Raw genomic sequence first — 27,822 nt, forward strand, 5'->3', positions numbered from 1 at the left:
CTCGGGACTTAGCACTGAACACGTTGAATTCTAAGTTTTGTCATTATATTAGTGCTTTTTCTTTCCTAATAGCTCTTTAAGAGGATGTAGTTTAAGACATAACTGTTTTGTCTTGTGTTTTGTTCTCTAGTTTCAGCATCGATTTCTGCTTCTAAGTGCAATATTGTGTTGCTTGCTTTTTGGTTTGCATCATCTTGTATTTTTACATTCTAATGTAAAGAAGGGCTGTCCTTCCCCTACATTTATTCAATCATTTATTTCTAGCAGCTTAAACCCGTTGAGTCGGTGGCTTACGATATGACCACCATGATTCTTAAATTGTCCGAGTTGGTGATAAGCAAAAGGCTGGCCCAACTGACTTTCTTTCCCAGTTTCCTGTTACTTCTGAACATGTCCTTACTTCTCAGCCTCACAAGACGATCCAGGTTTATTAATCTGCTTGTCCTAGCCAAGAATTAACCAGATCTTCACGGAGCCTCAGTTCTTATTAGAGAATGGCACCTAGGAGCCAGCATCTGGGCACTGGTGGGCTCCCTACCACTGCAGGGTCTTCCAGCACCCCGAGCCAGGTATAGATGCACACTCACATCGTCCCGGCAGTCTGCTCATGTAAAACCCATGGGCTCACCACACCTCCAACCCTAAACTGACACCATGGAGCTTATGCAGCCTTTTTATTTGCAACTCTCTTCCATGAGAAACTGCTCTCATTACTCATTATACATTTAGTTGTTTGTCCAGTCTTAGTATGCAAATGGCAGCTTTAGAATTGCTAACCTAGGGTCCCTTCAGAGTCCAGTATTCGTGTACAGTCCACTTGCCTTTAGCTTTACAACACGATGGTTACACTATTTTTGCAAGCTACTGGGCACGTTGGTTTCTTCCCTACCCCTATCATTGTGACAGTGTGCCGTAGTTTTATGCACTACTTTGTATTTTAAATTCCCGTACTGCATAGTTGATTCTCATCATGCTCAGGGAACCTGAAAAATGACCACAGTTCAGAGAGCTATGCAAAAATGTGTAATCAGTGTCATCTGCCCTCATCCCAACTGCTCCACTTTCTACCTGTATCCACCCAGTCTCTGTAACTGGCTTCGTTTATTCTAGGCTGTTCGGCACAGATGAGCGGATCACATACACTTCTTGAACTACCTTACTACAGAGACAGTAGATATTCTTACACCTTTTCCCAGCCAACAATGCATCCTGTAACTCATGTCAGCTTAAGAGATTTTCCTCCAACATTTTCAGAGCTGTTTGGACTCCTCTGTGTCCATCTACTTTATTGAACCATACTTCTCTGTGCAAATATTTTTTCCATCATACTCCCCTGTGCAGGTTATTTTAGAATAACCTTAAAAACAAACTGAATAATCCAGTTTAACTCCCATATATTAAATTGTATATCCAATTACATGCCACTCTTTCAAAATGGCTATTTCTCTAAAACTTAGAAGGCAAATGGGTGGGGGCTGGGGATTTAGCTCAGTGGCATAAGCGTCTGCCTTGCAAGCAGGTGGTCATGAGTTCGATCCCCGGTACCCATAAAAAAAGAAAAAAAAAAAAAAAAAAGGGCAAATGGTAACAATGTCTTTATGAAGACTGCAACTTTGGAATGTTACACAGAGACATTAAAAGCTGTATTTTTTTTCATGACCAATCTTTTAGCTATTAAAATACATATGGATTCTACAAACTTGATTACAGATGAAATAAAAACTAGATTACAGTATGGAAGATTCCACTGCAAGTAAAGTGTCACTGTGACAAAGATAATAAGCTGGAGTGGATTCACAGATACACTGCTTGCCAGTTAATGTAATGGATCACGACACGCATTTCTCAGGGTGGACGAGCACCACAGAGGAAGGGGCCCCGCTGCCCCAGACTGAAGCTCACCATGGCAGTGTGCAGCAGGCATATTTGAAGACTCCCACCTTTTTGTTGGGTTTTAAAACATAGGTGTTGTTTTTTTTATTGCTAATTTCTCTCCTTATGATTGATTGAGAAAAGAACTTTTGGTATGTAAAACAGCACATAAAACTTCTCAACTTAAGGAAAAAGTTTACAACGGAAGAACTCAGGAAAACCAGCTTTCCTCCCCGCCTTCACTCTGTCCTCCAGGAGTACACTAAACAAAACCCTGACAGTATTTAATGACTTCACAGAAGCGAGTGGCACCACGATGTCTGACAGGACCTGGAGAAGGCTGCAGTCTGTCAGCAGGACAGTGGCAGTGACAGCCACAGCCAGAACTTCTGGGCACTTCCCGAGGGAACGGCTCCTGTGCCAGCTGCATAGAAAGTACCTGCTTAGACTTTCTACAAGAATTTCAATATAAAGTTTCACACTTTAATAAATGTTTAAAAAGGGTAAGTGTTAAGCATTCTGATTCTTAAAAAAACTTAAGTACATAGAAAAGCGCCAAATGGACTAAAAAGGACACTAAAAAAAGATATCATAAAAAAGGGAACATTTTTATACATAGGATTTTATTTTGCACTGCTATAACAATTTCATTATAGACCAAGGGAGAAAAAGAAATAAAGGATAAAACCATCACACGGCGTAGATTACTAAAGCTTTTCTACTTGTAACAGGATTTTCCCTCCAGCAGATTTCCCCTTTGAAACAGACAAGATGCTTACCATATCTTTAAGATTATACATTGCCACTGAGAGAAAATTTTACAGTCACTGTACATCAAGGTTGAGAAACTGTCCTGCATGAAAAATACACTTAGAAATCATGTGACTAAAGGAAAAGAAAACATTATTGTGTGTAAGGAAAGACCAAGTCCTCATCATGTGCCCTCTACATGTGGGTTCTCCTCTTCATGGTGCAGCTCGGATGGAGGTTTCCTCGCCTCTGCCCTTCCATTCATGACACTGCTTTGACACACAGCATTCATTAAGGCAAACAAATCCTTTTCTAGAGAATTCTTAAGGAAACTGTGGACAAATAGCAAACTTTTGGCATTAAAACAGGTTAACACATAAATAGCCATTAGTATACATTAAGCTTATTTTTCTTGGACTAGTGACAAGAAAAGAAGAACATGCTTGTTTAACAATGTCAGAAAGTTTAAAATTCAGGGTCCAAGCAATTCCTAACAATGCTTCTGTAGCTTTAAGCTCTAAACAGTAGAGAACTTATGCAAATGCGTTCAAGAATTCAAGCTTGGCAAATTACACCCAAGCAGGTTATTAAACTATACATACAGAAAATAAATGATAAATACAGGATTAAAAGAACCCTTCTGCTTTTCTTTATAGCCTTGAAAACTGACAACATTTTGAGGACAGTTCTGTAATATTAAACATCAGGTAACCACAGGTATTGGGAACCCTAACTACACAAACTGATTTAAAATACTCCGATGACTTTGTAGTGTTTAATACAATTCAGTTTGTAGTTAAGAGCACAAGACAACATTTAACAAAAATAATCACATCAATTGACTTAGAAATCAAATGCAAATAGATATGAATACACTCTCCAAAATCTGTCTTTTTAAGTGAACATTAACCATTTATTCAAAGGTATACAAGAATTGGAAGGATTAAAGTCTTCTGTGACACAGAGCCATTGCACACAGCCTCATGTCTCAGTGGAGCAGGAGCAGAGGGGTGAAGTGAGCGAGGCCACCGGGCAGTCAGACAGCACGCGACTCAGCAGCAGCCTCCTCCAGCCTGCTGTCCTCCCTGACTGCCGGCATGTGTCGCGTTAGTAGCAGCGTGCTGGGGGCCAATCTTAATGCCATTTGCCTGAAATGGAAGAGAATAATGAACACAAGTGGACCCAACCAGATAACAGAATTTAATTATCTTTTTAAAAAGTCATTTAATTCTTAAAGAGACATTTTAAGTAAATTTGAACAATTAAAACTATCTCTTAGGAAATGTTCCGTCTTTTGAAAACATTTTTTTGTTTCTGAAAGTAATTCTTGGTAGGAAAACAAAATCAGGTAATGCTACTTTTTCAGGGAGTTTTCATAATGGAGAATTATTTAATGCAATTATTGCAAGGAACCTTTAAAGGGTAAAAATGCCCAAAGCCCCTGCTGCTCTAACGTGATGTAAAATCCTTTTTCTAGACAGCATTTCTATTCCGTGTTGAGTCAGCTGTACAGGCTAAGGGCACATGAATGTTCTGTGTCATCAATAATTTCTATGATCCCTGAAGACGTGGCAGGTTGCCAAGAACCCACACACAGCATGCTCCTTTCATTCATCAAACTCACACTTGTGCCTAACCCTCACTCCCTCAAGTGATTTTACCAAAAATACAGCACTTTGAGAAAAGTAACGCAGTAGCTTCAGAAATTAAGCTCTTAAGGAAACTTTGCGTCACAGTAATCTCAGATTTATGGCACTTGGCAGTTGTTCTACAGCAGCAGTAGCCTGGGGCCTCTGGCACTAGCTCAGGACTGACGGCAGCTGATGTGGTTTCTCCGCGCTCTCTGACTCCTCTTTAATGAAAAGCGTGCCCTATGGCTCATTGGTTTTGCCCCCCTGGGCTGCGAGCAGCTTCTTGAGGGATCGAGGAGTCCCGATTTGGCGTTAGGCCAAATAAACAGCACGGCCTGCTGGCTCCTGACAGCACACTGCAACCCAAGCTGCACAGGCACCACAAGGCAGTCAGCTACTGCGCGAAACAGGCCCAACAACGGCTGCGTCCCTCTAGACAGAGGCTCAGTTACGGTCACTTTATGGGGCATCAGTCTCCAAATGCTATCGCCTTTACATTCACTCAGAAGTCCTTCCATGTAAGTCTAGAAGACAGATTTTATATGACTGCACGTAAAGAGGAATGACACAACTACGTTTTGCAGACAGTAGGCAAACTATTGTTTGTTTTAGCAGAGACTAAATACTAGAGCGATGTGTCTACACAGAAGCCAAGACACACACGTGACGGCTTCCCTAGGCAGCAGCACTTCTCTAACTGCAACGGGGGCAGGAACTAGTTTTTTCTCTTAGGAGCCAAAACTCTCAACACAGATTGGCAAGAATATGTAACGAGTAACATCCCCATTCAAATAAACATTTTGAAGTAAGAATAAATGTAGAGTGGGGCTTTAGGCCAACACGATAAGTTAGTGGACATTACAGGTTATACACTTCTGAGTTCTACAATTTATCCGAATCACACTGACCAAAAACTGTCAAAATTACAAAAGCTCATTGACAATCACCATCTGTGTATGTTAATTTAATCTTTTAAAAGATTACTTTGCTATACTGGAAATAATTTCCAAATTAGGACTGTTCTTTCATACCAGAAAACAGAATATCTTGCATTAATGACAAAGTGCATGAATTCATGCACTACGATACTATTCTCGAAAGCAGATAATGCCACATGGACATGTGGATAAAAGTGGATTTTCTTTGCTCTTTGGGGATTTCAGTTATTTATTTTGCATTACATGCAATACATGGACAGGGCCACTTATTTTAATCCATTTTCACTGACAAAGTGATGCTTTCTGTCACATAGACACTTAACTGTCACAGTACACATAACAGGGTTTCAGCTAGATGATCAGTAACCGTGTTAAGTAATTATTACTAATGCTTCTTAGGACTTCAGAAAATATAAAACTTTGAATCCAAACAGTAAATGAAAGTCAATTCTAAATAAATGTTTATTTATTTATATGTACATATATTTATATGTACATATAACATGTACATGTATTTATATGTACATATAACATTTATATGTACATACCTCGTTATTAATGTCAAAGACTCCTTCTTGAATTTTTTCATAAATTTCTTTTGCTGTATTAATAAATGCCTGAAATATAAAGTAGAGGAACTGAGTTCACATTACCCAACATTAAAACAGTAAAGAAACATTACATAAACTTTCCAAAATGCCCACTGCAGTGGTGTGCATCTATAATCCCAACTTTCAGAAGGCTGAAGCAGGAGGTTGGTCCAAGAGTTTGAGGCCAGCCTCCACATATAGTGAAACTTGTCTCCAAAACTCAAAAAACAGCTCTAGAGAATATGGAGACTACATGATGTAATACTAACACAATAAAGGATAAAAAACAGATGACCACCTCAACAGATACTCCAACAATCTATCATGATAAAAAACACTCAACAATTTAGGAATAAAACAGGACTTCCCCAACCTGATAAACAGAACTTTAGGAAATACCTACCAAGCATTATATTCAAAGCTGAAGGCTGAAAGCTCTCCCTCTAAGATCAAGAACTAGGCAAGAACGTCTGTGAATCCTTGTGAGCATTATCAGCAGCACCATTCACAGCCGTCAAAATGTGAAGACAGCACCCTGTGGGCTGCTAACAGAGTACTACTTAGTGCTAAAAAGTGAGTGCCGATCCATGCTGGTGTAGATGAACCCTGAAAACACACAGAGCAGAAGGCAGGGCTATATAGAACACCACGCAAACCCTGGAGATGGGAAACAGATTGCTGCTGGCCAGGCCCGGGAGGGGAGGAGGGCAGTGACGGTAACTGAGTACGGGTTATTTTTTTGGGAGTGGTGGTGATGAAAATGGTCTATGATGACAGAGTGTGTGAGTTTTCACACCTGCGATTTACACTCCAAAGAAACAATCACGACGGGGAAGACACCACAGAAGACGGCAGTAAACCTAGATCTCGACACATTCCTAGGTAGGCTGCACCAAGCCCTCTGCTGAGGATCTGCAGCAGGAGCTAGGAGGCCTGTGCCGCCAGGCTGAGCGATCACATAGGTGATTCGTAACTGTTAAATAATTATTGCCAACACATGTTAGAACTTTAGAAAACATAAAACCATGAATCTGAATAGTAAGTAAAAGTCAAATTGAAATTGACGTTAACCCCTCTGCTAAAAGCTGATTCCTTTTGGAGGGCAACATCCCAGACAGGGTCTTTTCTGGTATGTATTACTTAATATACAATTGATAGAAGAAAGAATCAGAAAGCTTACATTAAAAAGAGGGAAGACAATGAAGTGTTAGCAAACCACAGACCAATTAGGCCCCTGAAGGCTGGGGGGGGGGTCCCCTTAGTGGCAGTGTGGTTGTCTGGAATGCGTAAGGTGATGGGTTCAATCCCTACTGTTTTAAAAACAAAACAAAAAACACCCCACAAAAGCCCTTAAACGACAAAATTTATACACATCTATTTTTATATAAAATACTAAATACCACCAATGCTACAGAAGGTACAAACAAACTGGCAGGTTCTAAAATATCAGAACTGAGAGCAAGTAATAGAACTAATCTCTTCAATTAGCATTCTGAAAATTCATAAAAGAAAGTTATTGTCCTGTATCAAGGATATAGACCTAACTCAGATTTTATTCTATCTTGCATCTTTTCTACACTGCAAACATCCTACTGCTGAACTTGCCATCAGAGCTTTGATTTCCTAATTAACAGGACTGATATGTTTTCACCTTTAAAGGCCTTACAGGTCCCCTGAGTAATCAAACTACTGCAGCTCAATTACTGAACCAAGCACACACCATCAGCCAAGGAGACCTGGACAACTGCAGCAGGAACAGAGACATGTATATGCATAAACGCTAAGTGCCTGAGCAAATCTTCACAGAGGGTCCTGGAATCTGCAGCAAAATAATGAGCAGAATTAATCACTGCGGATTCACAAGGCGCTGAAGACATGCGTGTGCTCTTCGTGCGGGTGCAAGTCAACTCTGAAGGAGAAACTGGCTTCTAACCAACTGTGAAAGACTTACACTCCTAGACATTAAAGTTATCCCTATGAATAATGAAAAATTTAACTTTATTTTCAGTAACACGGTTATTACTGTGATGAGCTTAGATCTAGGCTAACTAAATACTGAAGTCAACGGCAAATTCACTGGGCTATAGTTCCTTACAGGGGTACTCAGAAGTACACATTTCACTAGAACAGTACACAAAACACAAGGTCTCATGAATGAATTAGAACCTCAAATAAGCAAGCAGTTTTACATTTCAAGTCATTACGACATGTGTCAATTTATGCAAATAAACAGCCTTTTTGCTAAGATGATGATAAATTATTTTAAAAACTGGCTTAAGAAAGCTATCTCTATAAAATTTTTGAAGTCACTAATTTTATTACCCAAACAGTACTTAGTATTTTGTTAGTACTTTCAAGGCATAGCTGTACCACATGAAGTTAAAATGTATTTTATATTTGAAAGACATGCAATTCATTTCCTTTGGCTGAAATATAATGATTTTTTTTCATAATTTGTCATTTCCATGTAGCCTTTGGATAATGCTCTCTTTAATTATTATACAACTCTCTACACAGCTAAGAATCTAAATTATTTTCTGTCCTTCTGAACATACTGTAAGTGAGTTATATGCCTCATGAAAAAGCTAACATTTAATATGTATTGTTAGTAATTAATGAGTAATTTTAATGAGTCCATAGGGCATGGAACTCAACATAAATGTAGACATAAGCATAACCAAATACTATGAAGGCTTAAATCTGTATCTGCATAACAAATAGGCTGAGATTTTAAAAAGGTGATCATTCAATATTGGTTCTCATATATATTTTATAAAGTATAGATGGTTCTGTTCCTTCTTAAGATTACTGAATTCTTTGTGGACACGTTAAGATGTTAAAAAATAATTTTGTCATTTTTTGGTACCAGGAATTGAACTCAAGATCTTGTGCTTGACGGGCAGGTGCTTATGCCTCTGTGCTATATCCCTAGCAACTTAAAAAATGATTTTAAACAAAGCTTGGTAAATACGTCAGGATGATACTAATGTTCTTCACTGAATCAGTTTAATTTGAATGGCTAAGGTGTTTGCCTAAAAATATGTTTAGCTATCAAGTCTACCAAAATTTTGAATTTCTAGCAAAATACCAAAATAAAACAGGTGCTTAAAAGACTTATAGGAAAAATCTGCAGAAAAACTAATATCAAACGATTGTAACACTGAGAAATAAACAACTAGGCAGCTTCATGACTATGGATTTAGGGACCCTCTTGCTTCCCGTGCAGTGATTCTGTCTCCCTCTCTCTCTCTCCTATCCCTCTGTCTCTCTGCACGCCAGCCCCCTTCACTGCGCTTTGATTAATTGCCTTGCTCAGTCCTTCGCCTTCATTTTCTCCATCAACCATTAACTCTCTTGCCTTTCACGTCAGACACTAATCTTTCAATCCATGGCAGCAGTTATCTCAATGATACTGATAACGCCTAGACTGAAAACAAATTTTCCACAAATTAAAAGAAATATAAATGCCCTGAACTGTAAGTGTGCTGTAATTCAAATACATAGTTCACACACACATTCTGCTGTGTCTCAGGTCACCTACACGCACACCTTTGCTAGGTACGATGGAAGGTAAGAAGAGAACACAGCTCCTGCCGTTGAACTGAAATGAATTATGTGGGGGAATCTGAGGACTCAAATTTCAGTTAAAGACAGAAAAAGCAGCTTTCTGCATTAAGAGAGTGAGTGCAGGGTAAACTGACACAGGTCTTATCGTGTAACACACACAGTGTGCTGATGGGGTTTAGAACCAGGGAGAACAGAGGCAAGTACAAGTTGGAATGCTTTTATTATAGCTTAATGGTTTTTAAGGCAACTTACTGAAAATAGTCTTCAAGTAAAGCTTATTTCCTCACGTAACCTGCTGCCATCTGGTGGCAAGAGAAAAACTACAGCACCTGTTCATTCATGAACACTTGTTTGTGAAAAATCTGGTTCGCAAAGTGAAGCATCGGCAAAAAAATTTTGCTTGCAAACTGTGCATCAGCTGACAAGCATAACTGTGGCCACCTTTCCACAGACACCACTGTGGCCACCTTTCCACTGACACCACTGTGGCCACCTTTCCATAGACACCACTGTGGCCACCTTTCCACAGACACCACTGTGGCCACCTTTCCACTGACACCACTGTGGCCACCTTTCCACAGACACCACTGTGGCCACCTTTCCACTGACACCACTGTGGCCACCTTTCCACTGACACCACTGTGGCCACCTTTCCACTGACACCACTGTGGCCACCTTTCCACTGACACCACTGTGGCCACCTTTCCATAGACACCACTGTGGCCACCTTTCCACAGACACCACACACCACTGTGGCCACCTTTCCACTGACACCACTGTGGCCACCTTTCCACAGACACCACTGTGGTCACCTTTCCACAGACACCACTGTGGCCACCTTTCCACAGACACCACTGTGACCACCTTTCCATAGACACCACTGTGGCCACCTTTCCACAGACACCACACACCACTGTGGCCACCTTTCCACTGACACCACTGTGACCACCTTTCCATAGACACCACTGTGGCCACCTTTCCACAGACACCACACACCACTGTGGCCACCTTTCCACTGACACCACTGTGGCCACCTTTCCACTGACACCACTGTGGCCACCTTTCCACAGACACCACTGTGGCCACCTTTCCACAGACACCACTGTGACCACCTTTCCACAGACAACACTGTGGCCACCTTTCCACAGACACCACTGTGGCCACCTTTTCCAGTATTGCGGAATGAGGTTTGTAAACCGAATTCCACTGTAACTCAAGTTACCTTGGACAGATGGTACAAAGCCGGACACCACACAAAGTAACTAGATTACTGTTTACTTTTCTTCTTGATGCTGAAATCGTCCATGTGCCTGACCTAATAATAACCAATATTAACTATTTATTATTCGTTTAGTCACAAATTACATATCTTTTATTTCTGTAATGTGTATAAATACTGAAATTGAATTTTTTCATGAAACGTGTGGCTGTGGGATGAAGTTATGCCTACAGAGCTAGCAGAATGGTGAGGGGGGCTCTATCACTAGGCACCCCAAATTCACAACTCAGTGCCACCTCCTGCTGGCAGTGTAGCTCGGGACACAGAGCTTCTCCTCTCTGGTACTGTGCCACAGGACTGTTCGATTACCATAAAGACTGAACATAGTGCTTGACAAGCAGCAAGGACTCGGTGTGTCAGCTCTAGCGTGGGTGTCTGAGTACAATGGCTGTGGTCCCAGTGCTGGATACTGAAGTGTCCTTCAGACACTACCGAGTGAAGGAAACGGGGACCAAAGATATTTAGTCAATTCCTGTATCTTGACTACATAAAACATTTAAAAAGTGCATTAACAACATAAATGTAGTCTCAGTGCTAAACAGTGAGATATGGAGAGAAGACAAGTATTATGCAAAGGTAAGAAAGTCTTATGAGAAGAAATATAAATTAAAACAACACTGCCATTCCATCGGACCCCAGGAAAAACGCCCAGCACCAACAATAATAATGAATAGTAATAATGAATACTGGTGAGGCTGTGGGAAAAGGAACTTCCTCCATGGGTGGTGGGTGTGTAAACTAACACAACCACTGTAGAAACCAGTATGAAGATTCCTCACAACACTAAAACTAGAAATTCTGTTTAACTCCACTACTCCCCACTTCCAAGTATCTTCTTGAAACAGAAAGACATCACACTGCAGTGATATGTGCAAACCCACGTTCATAGCAGCACAATTCCTAATGGCTGTGTTGAGTTCCTTAACAGTCAGCATGGTTCTGGGTGTGGAAGGCCTAAATGCGGACTGTTGCTAACATCATAAAAGAATTACTGAAGGGAGGATGGTACACTGTTGTTTCTCTTGCAGAAGCTTGTCACACTGGTTCTCCTGATAGGAACTCGGCTATTCTGTCAGAAGAGCTGGGGTTCTTGCTGTTGCTGAGGATAGCTATAGTTCTTTTTGGGGGAGCTCTGGCCCTCACCTTATAAGCATTGCTTTCTGGCTCTAGTGCAGATCCCTCGGGTGGTGGCACCGATTTCTAGCTTCTACCACTGACTTTTGGAACTTTCTAGTGCAGATCCTTGATGCAGACTTACATGGGCCTTAGGCTTCCAGCTGGACTTGTGAAAAACACTGCCATGGCCTCTAGGTCTTCAGCTGGACTTGTGCAGGACACTTCCGTGGGTTCTAGGCCTCAGCTAGATTCTTTAGGGCTCTAGGACGTGGACAGATCTGCACTTTTCTGCATTTGACTTTTCTGGGTGAACATTATACAATAATCCTACAAATTATGTGTTCTGTATTAAATATATTCCCTTGCAAACCCTGACTACAACAGCAGCTAAATCTTGCAAGCAGCCTATATGTCCATCAACAGATGATAGACTTTAAAAAATACAGTATTTACATGTAAAGTAGTACTACCCCCCCCCCCCCCCCCCCGCTTTTTTGGAGACAGGTCTCACTATGTAGTTCATCCTGGGCTTGAACTCACTAAATAGCCTTGGCTGGCAGCCTTGAATTTGTGGTGATCCTCCAGTCTCAACCTCCCAAGTGTAGGGATTACAGGCAGAAGCCACCACCCATGCCTACTCTGCCATTTTGTAAACAAAGATAAAGGAGTCATTTGTGGGAAAGCAGATGCACCATGAGACCATAATGTTAAGTGAAGTAAATCAGACACACAGGCTTAAATTCTGCATGGTTTTTCTTATATGAGAAACCCACATTATCAAGAGGAAAATTAAAAAGAAACACAAAAGAATTCTAGACCAGAATTTGCTATTGCATTGAGAAGTTTAAAAAACCTCTCACAAGGGACTAGGGATTTAGCTCAGCAGCAGAAGTGACTGCCTGGCAAGCATGAGGTTGTGAGTTTGATCCTGGTACCAAAAAAGAAAAAGAAAAACAAAAACAAAAAACCACACCTCACAAAACTTCTTATTCTGTTACTTCAAAATTACTGTTACTGCTTCCATTTCATATAGCTTCAGTGGAAGAAGGCTCACATGCCATCGAGTACCATGGCTTTCAAGGCAGTTCTGCTGGGGATACCTCTGGAAATGAGGAGGGAAACCCAGCAAGAAGTTCCTTCTCTTTTTTCCTCATTCTCCACAGCATCTCCAACTTCAAAGGAGAGTTCCATTTTTACTTCCTTCTTATGTATTTCCTTGTGTTTTATTGAAAGAGACTCTGCCAAACCTACTGATCTATAATAACCCTCATTTAATAGGCACGATGGAGTTGTAAACAAAAAAAAATAAGTGGTGTGCCTCAGACTACACACACAACTCTAAGCAGAAGTAGGACTGGAACTTAATGTCCTTCTCAGCATATTTATCTTCAATAGAGAAAAAAGGAATTTTTGTTTATTTTACATTGAAGTTTATTTTGAACGTAGAAAGAATGTATTTGCCACATTCTTGAAAACCTAGCTATAAATTACGTTGCATTTCAAGGATTATCTTTGAGCATATATGCAATATGCTAATTTACGTTGTCTCCTTCTTACCCATCACAAAACTTAACAATGCCAGCAATTGCTTATTTAGCAAGACAGGAGGTGGTCTGAACAACATTTGATAAATCTCAGCAGACAAAGGGTTGGGACAAAGCACATGATTAGCATATGCAAGACTCTGGGTTCCGTCCACACAACCTCTACTCCTTCAAAAAAAATTTTTTTAGCAGAGGAAAACAGGATGGAAGAATCTGCAAGTATTAGAGAGAGTTTTGAGGAGGTTTGGGGATTATGAGACTTAAGATCTCCTGCACCTACTTTCTAGCAGAGACAACACAAAGATACATTTAATCCCTACTAATCTAGCTTTTTCTGTGAACACACATTTACTGAAAGCCTGATTTGTTCCAGGAAGTGGGGATACTCAAGTGAGTATCAGTATTTTACCCCTTATGGTAAGGAGATGGAACTATGGGATATAAGTCTAAAATTTGCATAAAAGACTCCAGCTGCTTACACGGTAAAGACGCACAACAACTTCTGAGAGAGAAGGCTCTGGAGTGAAGACCCACGGGACAGGAACGCGCCTTCTCATTTACCAGGAAAACTGACAGGTCAAAAACTGAGATAATGAAGTTCACAGAGAGACCAGTGAGGAGCCTGGAATAATCTAGCTAAGAAATAAAGGCTTGATGAACCAAGACGGTGATAAGAATGGAGAATCAATACTACATTTAATATTTACTTTGATGAAATTAATATAATTTGGAAAATGATAGGTTAAAAACAGTAAAGTGTTTACAACTGTGCTTTTGATTTTAGTGACTGAGATGAAGAGTAATGAATTGAGGTAAAATAAAAGGAAGACAATCAGACTGAGGAGGTAAAACATAAAATTGCATGCTTATATATGTAAATGTGTAAGATAATTTTATGATCTGTATATCCTAGCTGCCCTAGTTCAGGATGGAAAACAGATACAACTTTTAAGAGTTACAGTTTGGATCATCTGGTATTTTTGAGAGAGGTGATCAAGTTTGAAGTGGAGAAGGTAGGACTAAACAGGAAAGTTTTCCAATATGCGGAGGACAGCAATAAATAATAAACTAAACTCTCTTCTCTTCAAGGAACAGTGCAGACCTAAGAAGACCAGCCTGGAACCTAGGATGAAGTCCTGTGGCATGACTTGGATAATGAGAACAGGTTAATAGGCTGAGCAAAAGTATCTGTTCCAGCCAGACGTGGTAGCTCATGATCCCAGCATTTGGGAAGCCGAGGCCAGGAGGATCACCAAGACTCTGAGGCCAGCCTGGGTTGTATGAGCAAGTTCAAGGATGCTTGTACCGCATAATGAGAGCCTGCCCAAGCTCCCATAACAGTATCTGTTCCTTCACAAGAAGTTCAAAATATTTGATGACTTCTCAACACACAGCAAATCTGTAGATTTCTAAGTACTAGGACTGAACACAAGTATAATGAAGAAGCCTTGAAACTCATCTTCCTAGTTCATGCCGCTTAAAAGTCAGGTGTTTCCTCCCTCCCCACCACCACCACAAAGACCATTTATCCTGTCAGGCTACATGGTTTGGATAGGTTAATGCCATCTGTTTTAGGGTTAGATGACTATATTTTCAGTTATTACCTTGACTATATCTTTGCGATGTTAGCAGCTAAGCTGCCATTTTCTCTGGCTTTTCAATAAGTTTACGATACTTTTACTTTTTTTTTTTTTTTTTTGTACCAGGGATTGAACCTTGGGCCTGCCAGGCAGGCACTTATGCCACTGAGCTAAATCCTTGGCCCCTAAAAATTTTTACTTGAATTTCAAATGGTACTCATGTTTTAAAATTTTCTAGTTGGTACACAAAACATAATTATTACATATATTTAAGGTATGCCATATGGTGTTCCATATACACTTAATTGTATTAATGTTTAAATCAGGTTAAACATAAGCTACCAGCTCAAACACTTACTCTTTTATGGTGAAAACATTCAAGATCCTTTTTCTAGCTTTTTTTTTTTTTGGTCTTTTTCCTTTTTATTGGTACCGGGGATTGAACTCACAACTGCCTGCTTGCAAGGCAGGCGCTTATGCTGCTGAGCTAAATCCCCAGCCCCCTAGCTTTCTGAAATACAGCAGTACACTATCGTTATCCAGCCATTCTGCTGTGCAAACTCTGCTACCTAACTCCATTTTCTTCCTGTCCCACCTCTCGTTCTTCCCTGACAACTCCCAGTGTCTTAGTTCTCAACCTTTAAGAGGTCACCTTCTCTGTATTTCCCATGTGAGTGAGGCCATGTGGGTTCTGCCTTTTGTGTCTAGTTTATTTCAGTTACTATAATGACCTCCCATTCTGTCAATGTTGTTGCAAATGACACATTTTCAATTTACTTTTAATGATGAGATAGTATTCCACTGTATGTATGTCCCACATTTTCGTTACCCCCTTTTCAGTTGGTGGGTGCTTTGGTTGTTTCCACATTTTGTCTGCTGTGAATAGGAATGACAAATTCTGACAAAGCTCTGAGTGAAGATCTCCAGGATAAGCAGGCTCCTTTTCATTTACTAGGAAAACTGATGGCAGAAAAATCACTTAAGCTCACACAGAGTCCAGAGGAGTCCAGAATAGCCCGGCTCAGAAACAGAGGACAGATGAGCTAAGATGGTGCTAACAGCAGTGAGGTGGTAAACATGGAGGAGCAGACATCTCTTTGATACACTGATGTTAGTGCCCTTGGATACACACTGGGCCATGGGTCTGCTGCATCACATGGGAGTTCTTTTGAATTTTTTATGGGACTGCCATAATGTTTTCCATAATGGCTGTACTAATTTGTATTTTCAACAGAGTACAAAGATTTTTCTTTACCTCTTCCCAATATTCGTTGTATTTTTACTTACTAGATCTGCACCACAATGGTTAGCAAAGATAACAGTGGGCTTAAAAAGGTTTCCTTCTCAAGTCCTGTGATTTTTGCTTCAAAAACAAATTTTTTTTTTGGTGTTTTCTATTTTTGTTTTCCTATGAATATCCAAGTTTACTTTTAGGTTAAATTAATGAATATAAGGAAAAAGGCATACGAAATGGCTGAAGGTACAAATGTCAAGTTGAATCATTATTTACACCTCAATCACCCGTATTAAGATTGCCTTAGAAGGAAGATAGAAGTTTTAGGAACACACAGCACTGAGAAAACTAAGTTTTCAATTTAGAGATAAAACAAAACAGGAAAAAATTTGTAGCAGTAAATCTATCAGTTCTGAGGTATTCTGATACTTCAGAAAGGTAATCTTAAGGTGTGTGGGAAGGGCTGCTTTACCTGGTTTCCGTAACCTTTGCCGCCAATCATGAGAAAGCTATCTACGGGTCTTGGCACTTCCGGGAGAACATGGCGGACAGATAGCAGCAGCTACGGAGGCTCTCTGAAACACCCAGCTTAGAATTCAGGAATGGTGCTGAGTAAGGAATCATAAGCAAGAGGAGATATGCCCTGCTGACCCAAGAACGAACTGGGCTGAGAGAAACCAACTAGGAATGCAATCCTGGTGCTGTAACAGGAAAAGATAAAGCCTCCACATGGAAGCTGGAGCCCGCGCCATTGGAAGCTGTGATTTGGGTTTCCCGCCGCGCGGTGGCTGCATCTGCATCGGCTCGGCAGGGAGAGAGACCCGCAGAAGCTCTGAAAACAGGAATCGGTGAACGGAGTTGAGAGCGGGACGGGCGGGGAGCTGTGCATCCACCTCCGGTGAGTGAGGGAAAACCGGGTCTCTTCCCCACGGTCTAGGAGACTCCAACAGAGGACATTCTGGGACCAGGCAGACTTTCAGGAACAGGGCGCTGCAGTGACTTCAGTCACCAATCCGCCTCTCAAGCGGGATTGGTGAGCAGTGCCTAGGCCACCTGACACTGCTGGCTGAGACCCAGTAGGCTAGCACAGCCCAGGTCGGAGCTCCTGAAGGTGACCTGGAGGGGTGGGCCCCGCATAGGCTGTCTGGTCTGTAACTCCCTGGTGCGCTGCGGTGGGCGGGAGCACCTAGCCGGCGCAATTCAATCAGGCTGTGGTTGACAGGGAAGGAAGTTGGGCCTCTTATATATGCTTGCATATATAAGGAACAAATAATATGGGAAGAGGCAGCAACAAGAAAGGATCCTCGGCCCCTAATCCTGAGAAAGAGGCAATAGTAGACACAGCACCAATAGACATAAAGCGCTATCTCGAGAGCCTCATAGACAAGTTCAGGAATAAAGTTATTAATGACCTGAAGCTAGACATAAGCAGAATAGTTAGAGAAATGCTAAGCACCACCCAAGAAAAAACAGATGGTGGAATGGAAGAACAGAAAAAGAGGGGAGAATTGTTTAATGGAGAAAATAGAGAAAGCATAGAATACGTGAAGCAGGTTCAAAGAGAATACCAGGAAACTAAAAAGTCTATTGAAAACTGGCATAACAGCTTTAAAGAAACTAAGGACAGATTATCTGAACTGGAGGGTAGATTTGTAATATGGGAGCATGAAATGAAAAGCTTCTTAAAAATAACAAAGAAACAAACAGCAATAATACAAAGACTAGAAGATGATAAGAGGGTCTATAACTTAAGAATTAAGAACATAAAAGAAGAAGTAGGGACACAAACAAATGAACTACAAAAGCTACTCGCAGAAATAATCCAGGAGAATTTTTCTAATTTAGCAAAAGGTAAAGATACTCAGTTGTATGAAGCATACAGGACCCCAGCCACCTACAACCCAAACAGAGCTACACCCAGGCATATAATAATTAAAATTCCAGAAATCCAATACAAGAACAGAATACTAAAAGCTGTCAGAGACAAGAAACAGATCACTTACAAGGGAACATCCATCAGAATTACAGCAGACTTCTCGGCACAAACCATCAAATCACGAAGAGCGTGGGGGGAAATAATTCAAGCTTTGAAAGATAATAATCTCCAGCCAAGATTGATATATCCTGCACAACTGTCCCTGGAAATTGATGGAAAAACAAGGTGCTTCCAGGATAAAGAGGAACTAGGGGAATATGCAACCACCAACTCAACTCTACAGAGAATACTGCAAGGTATTCTAAAAAAGAAAAATACGAAGAATCCAGAAGTAGCGGCAGAGAGGCCACAATGAATGGAGCAGAAAACAAAATGAAGAAGACAAACTGACAACTACTGACAGAAAAAGAGCTCAACAGAAATGAGGCAGAGAGGATTGGATGATAGGAACAGCTATTTTGGAGAAAATGATGTCTTAAGAGGTAATACTGATTTAGTATCATCTTGTTTTGAAGTTTGTTCTTCCGTCTCCATTGGTCTAAACAGGTGGTATCTTATTGGATTTTATTATATATGAAACTATAAGCAAAACCTTTTATAGACAAGGAGATTATACAGAAACCATTGTTTATTTTCTGTTAGTTGATTCTAAATACCCTGTAATACTGTCATTCTCTTGAATGGTTTTACATTGTTTTGATATATTTGATGCTACAGTATACGAAGTTATGCTCAAAGATTTCAAGGAAAGAGACAATATGGTAACTACTTTTATGTTGGGATAATCTTGTGGTGAAACACTATTTTGCTTAAATGGTTATGTTTTGATCTGCACTGATTTGCTGTTATGCCCTCTTTTATCTCAATCTCCATTTTATTATTTACTTTTTTTATCCTTTTAATTAAGGGAAAAATAAATTAAAAAATAGCAGGATATATTATAGTTACCCACTTTGACTTTCCATTATCTTGATTTAAAGCCCTGTATTGCTCTCACCATCTTGTTTTGACTGATGTTCCTCTATTCTGTTTTGCTTGATAGTACCAGGTTCAAAAGTTTAGGCAACAGCTGTGAAGATAGTAGGATTCATTATGACGCCCATTCTGGTTGACTATTATCTACTTTTGAAGATCTATAGTGTCTCCAATGTTTTGGTTTTGTTGGTTTTGTTCTTTACTGTTTTGTTCAATTTTATTATAACTAATGATATAGGCAATTCTATTAGAGATAGCGGGAGGCATTATGGTAACCATTGTTGATCACCTAGTATTATGCTTTTACATTATCTATTACGTCCACCCTTTTGATTTGACTGACTATTCTGTTATTGTCACATTTGGTTCTACTCTCTTCCAAAAAAGTATTAAGAACTGTGGGAACAACAAAACCCAAAATGTATAATTGTTATCGTACAAAAGAGAGGAAAAGAAAGTGTTCTAAACGATATAACTGCATGTATATTTAAGTGTATAAGATAGATAATGATATTACTGAGTTTTGTTGGATCATTGAACAGAACTGTTTGCAGTCTCACTGTTGGAATGTCCACTTTATAAGCTTTAATTTTGTAACTTGAACAATTGTTTCTGAGATGACAAAATGTAATCCTTTAACTAGTGATTTCTTACTGTTTATTTTTTTCTGTAAATCTGTATAACTTGTATCCTTTCTCTGCTTTTTTTCTCTTTTCTTTTTCTCCTTAAATAAAATTAAAAAAAAAAAAAAAAAGAAAAAAAAGAAAGCTATCTCCAGGTCTTAAAAAAAGCTCTTTCAAACTACAAAGCATAACCTAATGAAAAAGTGGAAGAGAAGCAAGGTTGAGGCAAATACTTCATCATTCATACTTCCGTTAGTTACTACGTGGGTGAGCTATTGTGTTAAGTACTGGGGATGCAGAGATGAAAAGTCAGCTTGTAGTTTTACAGACCTTGGTCCCTATGGCATGCTGACATGAAAAAGAGATGATTCCAACCCTAGGGTGACACAGGAATGAGTGGAGAACTTGCATCTGAGACTGTGTGTGTGCATGTGCAGAGGCTTGTGCTAGAGGGGACACATAGGGAGAGTGTCATGGAAGGTGCTCCCGAAGAGGTACAGACCGACTAATCCTTTAAGATCACATAGCAAGGCAAGCCAATTCAACTGCGAGCACTTTGCAAGGAAGGGAAAAAACACTACACAGCTGATCAACTCTCAGTGTAGGGGTTGGCAATCAAAGAGCTTTGTTTGCTAACCTAAGGAACTGACGCTGAAACTGTGGGGAATCACTGTGTGATTTTAATAAAACTGGAAAGTGACATTTAATGTTCATTTTTAGGAAGACCTCATAGGTAAAAAAATACTGAAAAATGGAGAGTGCAAGTCCAATTAGGAACTGATCATGACAGAGGACAATCTGAAGAGATTCATAACAGAAGAAAATGTAAGGTTACATGTGAAACAGTAAGATAAAATGTGAAGAGATAAGGAAAAGGGAACATACAGAGTACAGAAGATTACCATGCAAGCGCAGGAAAGAGCTGTCACTTCAGCCTGGCAGTGCTGGGCGGGTAGGGCTTACAAAATGCTCATGGAGCGCCGTCCAGCCGGCAGCTACTGCTGTGGAGCTGAAGGGTATCTGAAGTCATGGGCTTAGATGGAGCTCAACTCAAAAAGAAAGAACCAGTAAAGGACTCCGCAGAAGTCTAGGAGGACACAGAGTTTAGAGGGCTCAGGAAACTGTCTATAAAGACTGTTGAAGGCAAAAACAAAAGCTTGTGTGAAGTGCAGCATGAGAAGGTCCAGGATGACTTCTGAGGTGGTGGAGGAAACCAAACTACGCATGAAGCCTAAACGGAAGACAGCGGAAAGACTGGAATGACAGGTTTTAAAAAGCAGTCAAAACTGGATAATATCATTATACACTGGATACCAAAAAGTAAGAGAGACGATCCCAAGGTTTGAGAAGCACCGTGTCAGAGGAGCCTGGGAAGACGGTACCAGCCAGATTTTTCTGTTTAGTAACACAGCCCAGTACAGCTCTTCAGAGAGAGATCACAGATGAGTGGTAGCGGTGGACAGGTTCGCAGGCCACACCATGACTACTGAATTACATCTTAATAGGATTCTTAGGTGATATGTTATGTACATTAATACTTGAGCAGCACTGCTCTAAAAGACAACAAAAAACCGTAAGAGATTCAAGTTTAAGAAAAAAGTGCCGCAGTTTGTGCCTCTTTCCACTGCCTGAATGTTACCATGAAGTTACAAGGAAGCAAAACCTGAGACAGGAACACACAGTATGTTATCAGCTGTTGCCAGTGTTATGCTTTTACATACCCTGAATGGCACCTGACAGTGGTATTTATCCAATGCTTTTCATCCAATTTTTATCACACCTCATAAAGACACTCATAGCTGCACAGCATTTGAAGACAATGCAAAACTGTCTTGCAGAGTGGCTGTATCATTTTACATTCCTACCAGCAATATCTTATTTTCTCCACATCTTCACCAGCATTTGGTGCTGTTTACAAAATTTTTAAATTTGGCTATTCTGACATATGTGGAGCAGGATCTTGCCAAGGTTTTAATTCACATTTGCCTAATGGCTGGTAATGAGTTTCTTTTCAAGTGTTTATTTGCCATTTGTATATCCTCTTTGATGAAATGTCTTCCAAGGCCTTTTGCTCCTTTTCTTTTTTTTAAAATTTTTTTTATTTTAAAAAAAGATTACGATAAAAAAGGACGTAACACAGGTCAGAACAGAACAATTTAAGCAACACAGTGTTTCACCACAAGACAATCCGACGTAACAGTAGCTACCATAGTGTCTCTTTGCTTGAAATATTTGGGTATACCTTCATACACTACAGTATCAAACACAAAAAGACAGTGTAAAACCATTCAAGAGAATGAAAGTATTACAGGGTATTCAGAACCAACTAACAGAAAATGAACAACGGCTTCTATATTATCTCCTTGTCTATAAAAAATTTTGTTTATACTATCACATATAATAAAGTCCAGTAAGATACAACATGATAAAACCAATGGAGACAGAAGAACAAAAGCTTGGTGGGACTTCAAAACAAGATATTAAATCATCACTAGCTATTATAATGTCTTGTTTTCTTCAAAACAGCTGTTCATACCATCACAGACAATAAAATCAAACAACCCAGAATAAAACCATTCCAATTAATGAATGAAAACATTATAAAGCTTCAAAGCAACATAATGCAAAATCATGATTACCACATACTTTTACGTATTCTTACCATTTCTTATACTAGGGAAACTTTTTGGTATTTATACATGCTTGATTTATTTCACTGGTGAATATGGCCTCAAGCTGCGTCCATTTATTTATAAATATTTCAATGTGATCCTTTGTAGCTGAGCTTGCTCATTTTTTAACTGGACTGTTTATTTACTTTTTACTACTAGGGTCTGAGATTTTATATTCTAGGTGCTAGTTCTTTATTAGGTAGGTAGTTTGCAAATAATTCTGCCACAGCTGGTAGACTGTTCTTTTCATCTACGTAAGTCTTTCACAAAGCACAAGATAGTGAAGGCTGATTTCTTAATTGTTTCCTCCTTTTAAGAATCTTTCTTTTGGTAACAGGAACTCTGGCCAGAGGATTAAAGATTTTCATTGCTTTTTATCTCCCTCAAATTAGCTAATGGTTTATAACTAGCTACATGACTCATTCTGACTTAGTTTTTGTATCAGGTTTGCAACTCAGGTTGTATTTCATTTCTTATTGCCTGTGGATTTTTAATTGCTTCAGTATCATTTTCTAGTCAATCTTCCTCTACTGATTTACTTCTGCATCTCTGTTAAAACTTAGCTGTGCACATTTGTAAGTGGATTTCTCAACTCTTCATTCCGTCCCACTGATATACATATGTCCATCCTCAGGCCAACATCACATACTGCTGATGACTGTAGCCATGTAACACTTAAGATCTAACAAGAGTGACTCATTTCATTTTATGTTTTTAAGTTTTAAGTTTGGCTACTCTCTTTCTTTTGCTCTTCCATGTGTTTTATAACACTGTCAACATCTACAGAAAACATTACTGAAAATTTGTTTCATAAGAATAAAGTCATTGTCCTCTCAGGGACAGGAATTAAGACACCTGGAAAACAGCTACTCAGCAAGGAAAAAGAGAAGAGCTCCAGGAAACAAAAAAGAACTGTGATGACAGGGAAGTCATGGAGAAACAAAGTACAGCAAAACACAAAGGAGGCTGAAACAGTAGCCCCAGCTTGTACATGTGGGAGGCAAACACCACTTATGTTGGAGTTGTCAGGTAGCTATTACTGTAGACTGCAAACACAGAATGGTGCTTACTTTGAAAGTGATTACTGGCAGGCTAACTAAGGAAAACCTACCATGTTGGCAGTGGGACAGACATGAGCCATTCTGAAAAGCGATTTACTGTTTCAAGACTGAGCTACTTTCGCAACGAGAAGTAACAGAAAAGCCTCACCCTGTTTCAGAGAGTGGGGAAGAGACAGCTCTGGAGAGAGGGAGGGCTAGCTGACGAGCCTCTACGAAGCCAAGCTGCGTTGCTCCCTTTACTGTCTCCTTCCAGCACCAAACTCCGCGGTCTGTCTGCCTTCCTCATCTGCCAACGTGATCGGGGTACACCTCTGCTCCATTCAAATGTGGGCGCAAACACATTCTCCGGATCGACTGAGAAACTTCCTAAGCCCACAGGACACAACACTAGTTGGGACAACAGTAGCTTGGGATGCACAACAGGGCATGAACACCAAAAGCCACTGGAGTGAGCACAGGCTTCAGGCAGATAACATACCATTCACTGACTGACTATAGCAAGAGAAACTCAACAGAGAGATTCCGGAGAACAAACAAATTCCAGATGTGGAAAGCACAGTAAGTCAAATATCACAAATTCAACAGAAAGTCTTCCTAATAGGTAGGACCAAGCAGAAGACAGAATTTCAGGGATTAAGATAAGGCTGAGGAATTATTACATGCCGATTATATTAAAGGAAAAAAACCACACACATAAAATAAGAAACAAAACATCTAAGAACTCAGGAACATAGTTAAAGACCAAACTACAGCCAGGTGTAGCAGTGTACACCTGTAATCTCAGCTTGTGGGAGGCTGAGGTGGGGGGATCACCATGAGTTCAAGATCACCCTCAGCCATAAGGTGAGCTCAAGGTCAGCCTGAGCAACCCTGGCCCAAAACCAAACCACAGATTTTTATTACAGAAGAGGGCATTAAGGGAAATACTAGTGGCACAGAAATAAGAGAAAACTTCCCAAATCTTAGGGAAGATAAATATCCAGATGCCGAAGGTATTTAGAATCTTAAAGAGGCTTGACCACAGAACTCCATGTTGCATTATAATTAAAATGTCAAGAGCGAAGAACAAGAAAAGCATTCTGAAGGGTCCAAAAAAACATTGTCACTTACGGAGGTGAACACATCAGAGTAACTGCAGACTTCATGCAGATACCGTAAGTGCCAGGAGGGTATGGAACAACGCATTCAAGCAGAGAAAGGAAATAACTGCTAACCTCAATCACTATATGCAGCAAAACCAGCCTACAAAATTGAAGGAAAAATAAAGAGCTTCCAAAATAAGCATAAAGCCAGTAAACACAGAAGCATAAAACACTACACACAGGGGGCTGGGGATTTAGCTCAGCGGCATAAGCACCTGCCTTGCAAGCAGGCAGTCGTGAGTTCGATCCCCGGTACCGATAAAAAGGAAAAAGACCAAAAAAAAGAAAAAAAAGTACTACACACAGAAGCATAAATGTAGGCCAAGATAGTAAGAACAGACTCAAATGTTAGAAAAACAATAAAATGACATAAGTGCCGACCATTCTATAGTAACTCTGAATGTAAATGGTTTTCATCCTCCCATTATAAGACCTAAGTGGCAGATGGACTACAAAATAAGACCCTCCCATTACAAGACCTAAGTGGCAGATGGACTACAAAATAAGACCCAGTGGGTGGAGGCTGCTGCTCCTCTAACTCCGAGTTCCAAGAGGATGTGGGTGGTGCCTTTCTGCTCCCTGCACACTGTGTTTCTGGCTTTCAGCATTCGGAAAAGCCTGGGCCTACTATGACCACTGTGTAGTTAGGACCAAACAAACAATGCCAGTGGTACTGGCCCACCCCTCCTGGGGGCCTGCAGAGGCTTGCCCACCCTAGGGCTGTGGTGGGGTAAGGCTTCTCTGGAGGCACCCATGGCTACCACAAAGAGTTTGTCTCTGTCAGCCAGCCATGAGTCCAAGGGCTGTGACCGCAGTTCAGGCCTTGTGACTGCAGAGACAGAGACAGAGACAGAGCCGTCCCAGTACGGTGTGTTTCCCTGACCTGTAGGAAGTGCTATGGGACTTGGGTCCAATGAGGAAAAAACAAAGAACAAAAAATACCAAAACAAAACAAAACCAACAACTTAGATAAACTTTCTGTTGTCTCAACAAACTTCACTAGCAAAGACATAAACAGACTGAAAGGATGGAAAACAATACTGCGTGCAAATGAAATTCAAAAGCAAGTAGGAATAGTTGTATCTGACAAAGCAGACTTCAAGACAAAATCAGATGCAAAGAAGCTTCTACTATGTATTGGCAGAAGGAACAATAAGAAGATATAAACACATTCTTCTTAGCTGCTCATGGACTTCTCTTTCTAACTGACTGTATTTTGGGCTATGAAATAAGCCTTAACAAATACCAAAGAGAAGAAAACATGAAATAATAATTTCTTGCATTTCAATAAAACTAGAAATCAATAGAAAAAAATGAAAACCCAGAAATTCTATAGATACATGAAGACTGAACAATTTACTTTTGAAAACTAGTTTAGTCACTGAAGAAATCAGGAAAGAAACCAAAAAATTCTGAGAGGCAAATAAAATACAACTTACTAGAATATCTGGGATATAGCAAAGAGGAAGTTTATAGCTATCAGCACCTACACCAAAAATCAATCTGTGGCATCAAGAGCTCTACTATGCAGCTACATCTCCAGCCCCTCCTCCTCTGCTTTTATATCCGGGTATTTTATGAAAAAATAAAATTTCATAACAAAGTAGTAAAACAGTAACAATAGTTAATACACTGTGTATCATCTCAAGTTATTACTCAGAGTACAGGACACCAAAAAGGTTCTTACAAAGAACAGGTAATGAAACTTTCTTTTAAAGGAACTAAAATAAACTAGTACTATAAATGACACAAATGAGGATACACCATGTTAAAATAGTTTTGAAACAGAACAGGTAATTTGAAGTCTTCTAAAATCTTGTTGCTCAAACTTCTCTTGCTAAACTTCTCAGTCTGGCCTTCAACTTGTGTTCCTACTGCCTCAGCCTCTCCAAATAGGGATCATAGGTATGTATCACCACACCTAACTTACACTCATTTTTTAATCCCGAACAGGTCTTCCATATTTGGAATATATAAGCCTTGACTACTCTGGCTATGATGTACACATTTTATATACACATAACTGTATACATGTTGAAATTCTACTGGCTGGGGTTTTGTTGAAGATTTTTGTTTATATATCCATACAGGCTATTGGTTTCAGTGCCAGTCCAATAGTAGTTTCATAAAATATATAGTATGTTGTATCTTGAATTTTCTGGGAAAGATGGTCTAGATTTGATGTTCATTCCTTTCTTCAACACTTGGTAGAATTCTTGGCTGAAACTTTCTGGACTTACAGATTTCTTTTTTGGAGAAGTTTTAAATTACTTAAACTTCCTTAACAGTTTATAGGGAAATTCAAATTAATTATTTCCAGGGTTTCCAGATTCCTGAATGGTGATGAGCCTGAAGACAACATGTAGCCCACATACCTTCTCCTGTGCCTTAACCCATGCAGCTCCTCACTTACCTACCCATTTGATTTCCTAACAGACTGCTTTACATTTGGCCTCGTGAGGTTAATCATGATGAAACATACATAGTCCAGAAAACTCTGGACCTGGCTAGGCATGGCGGCACATGCCTGCAAACCCATACTTGGGAGGCTAATGCAGGAGGATCCCAAGTCAGGTCAGCTGGGGCAACTTAGTGTCTGGAGGTAAAGAAAAAAGAAAGACAAATTCTATACCTGGCCAACACACTGCTGCTGAACAAATCTTTTTTTTTTTTTTTTTTTTTTTTTGCGGTACTGGGGATTGAACTCACGACCTCGCGCTTGCCAGGCAGGCGCTTATGGGATTGAGCTAAATCCCCAGCCTGCTGAATAATTCAGAACTACTTTTGTCTTGTAAGAACTATGGAAGTTCACCGGGAAGTTAGGGTCTGGATTACCACAACTGTTTCTGTTCTGGAATCTACAAATCTACTGAGTAAGGGTCTTGACGTTTGTGTAGGATCACGGGATGCCTCAGGAACTGTGGCTACTGTGTGACCACAAGGTGAAGCACCAATGCGGCGAACCAGTGGAACAGGACAGAAGTGAACTGTGCCTTAACGAAGCTGCTGGGCTGGACTCCTAGAGTCTGTCCATATGTGGACTTACGAAAAATAACAGTCTTACTAGTTAGGAAAAAACAGAGTAAGTTTTCATACTGTATGGGTTATGGCAGTCTGTGTTTTTGAGATATAGGTCAAATTCATCTAAATTAGCACATTTGTGTGGCAGCTGTTTATAACATTCACTTACTGTCTGTCTGAAGGACCTACACTGAATCTTGTTACTGATATTAGTAATCTGTATCTTCATTGTCAGGCTTGCTTGAAGTCTGTCAATTTCATTGATATTTTAAAAAACTTAGCTCTGCTTCA

General features: G+C 40.0%; 1 protein-coding gene across 1 annotated transcript in view; it reads right to left on the reverse strand.

Annotated features, from left to right (window-relative positions):
• Positions 1-2,476: 2,476 nt before the first annotated feature.
• The window catches only part of Rab2a (RAB2A, member RAS oncogene family), a 76,692-nt gene continuing 51,346 nt past the window's right edge, over positions 2,477-27,822 (reverse strand). The window contains exons 7-8 of the mRNA XM_063258461.1: positions 5,740-5,808; positions 2,477-3,770 (exon numbers count right to left, since the gene is read on the reverse strand). Coding sequence (XP_063114531.1) covers positions 3,675-3,770; positions 5,740-5,808 — 165 coding nt within the window. The 3' untranslated portion in view covers positions 2,477-3,674. The remainder of the gene's footprint in view (positions 3,771-5,739; positions 5,809-27,822) is intronic.

The sequence above is a fragment of the Cavia porcellus genome, unplaced genomic scaffold, assembly GCF_034190915.1.
Source record: "Cavia porcellus strain 051 isolate PalLab524CR breed Dunkin Hartley unplaced genomic scaffold, mCavPor4.1 scaffold_11, whole genome shotgun sequence".
Classification (NCBI taxonomy): domain Eukaryota; kingdom Metazoa; phylum Chordata; class Mammalia; order Rodentia; family Caviidae; genus Cavia; species Cavia porcellus.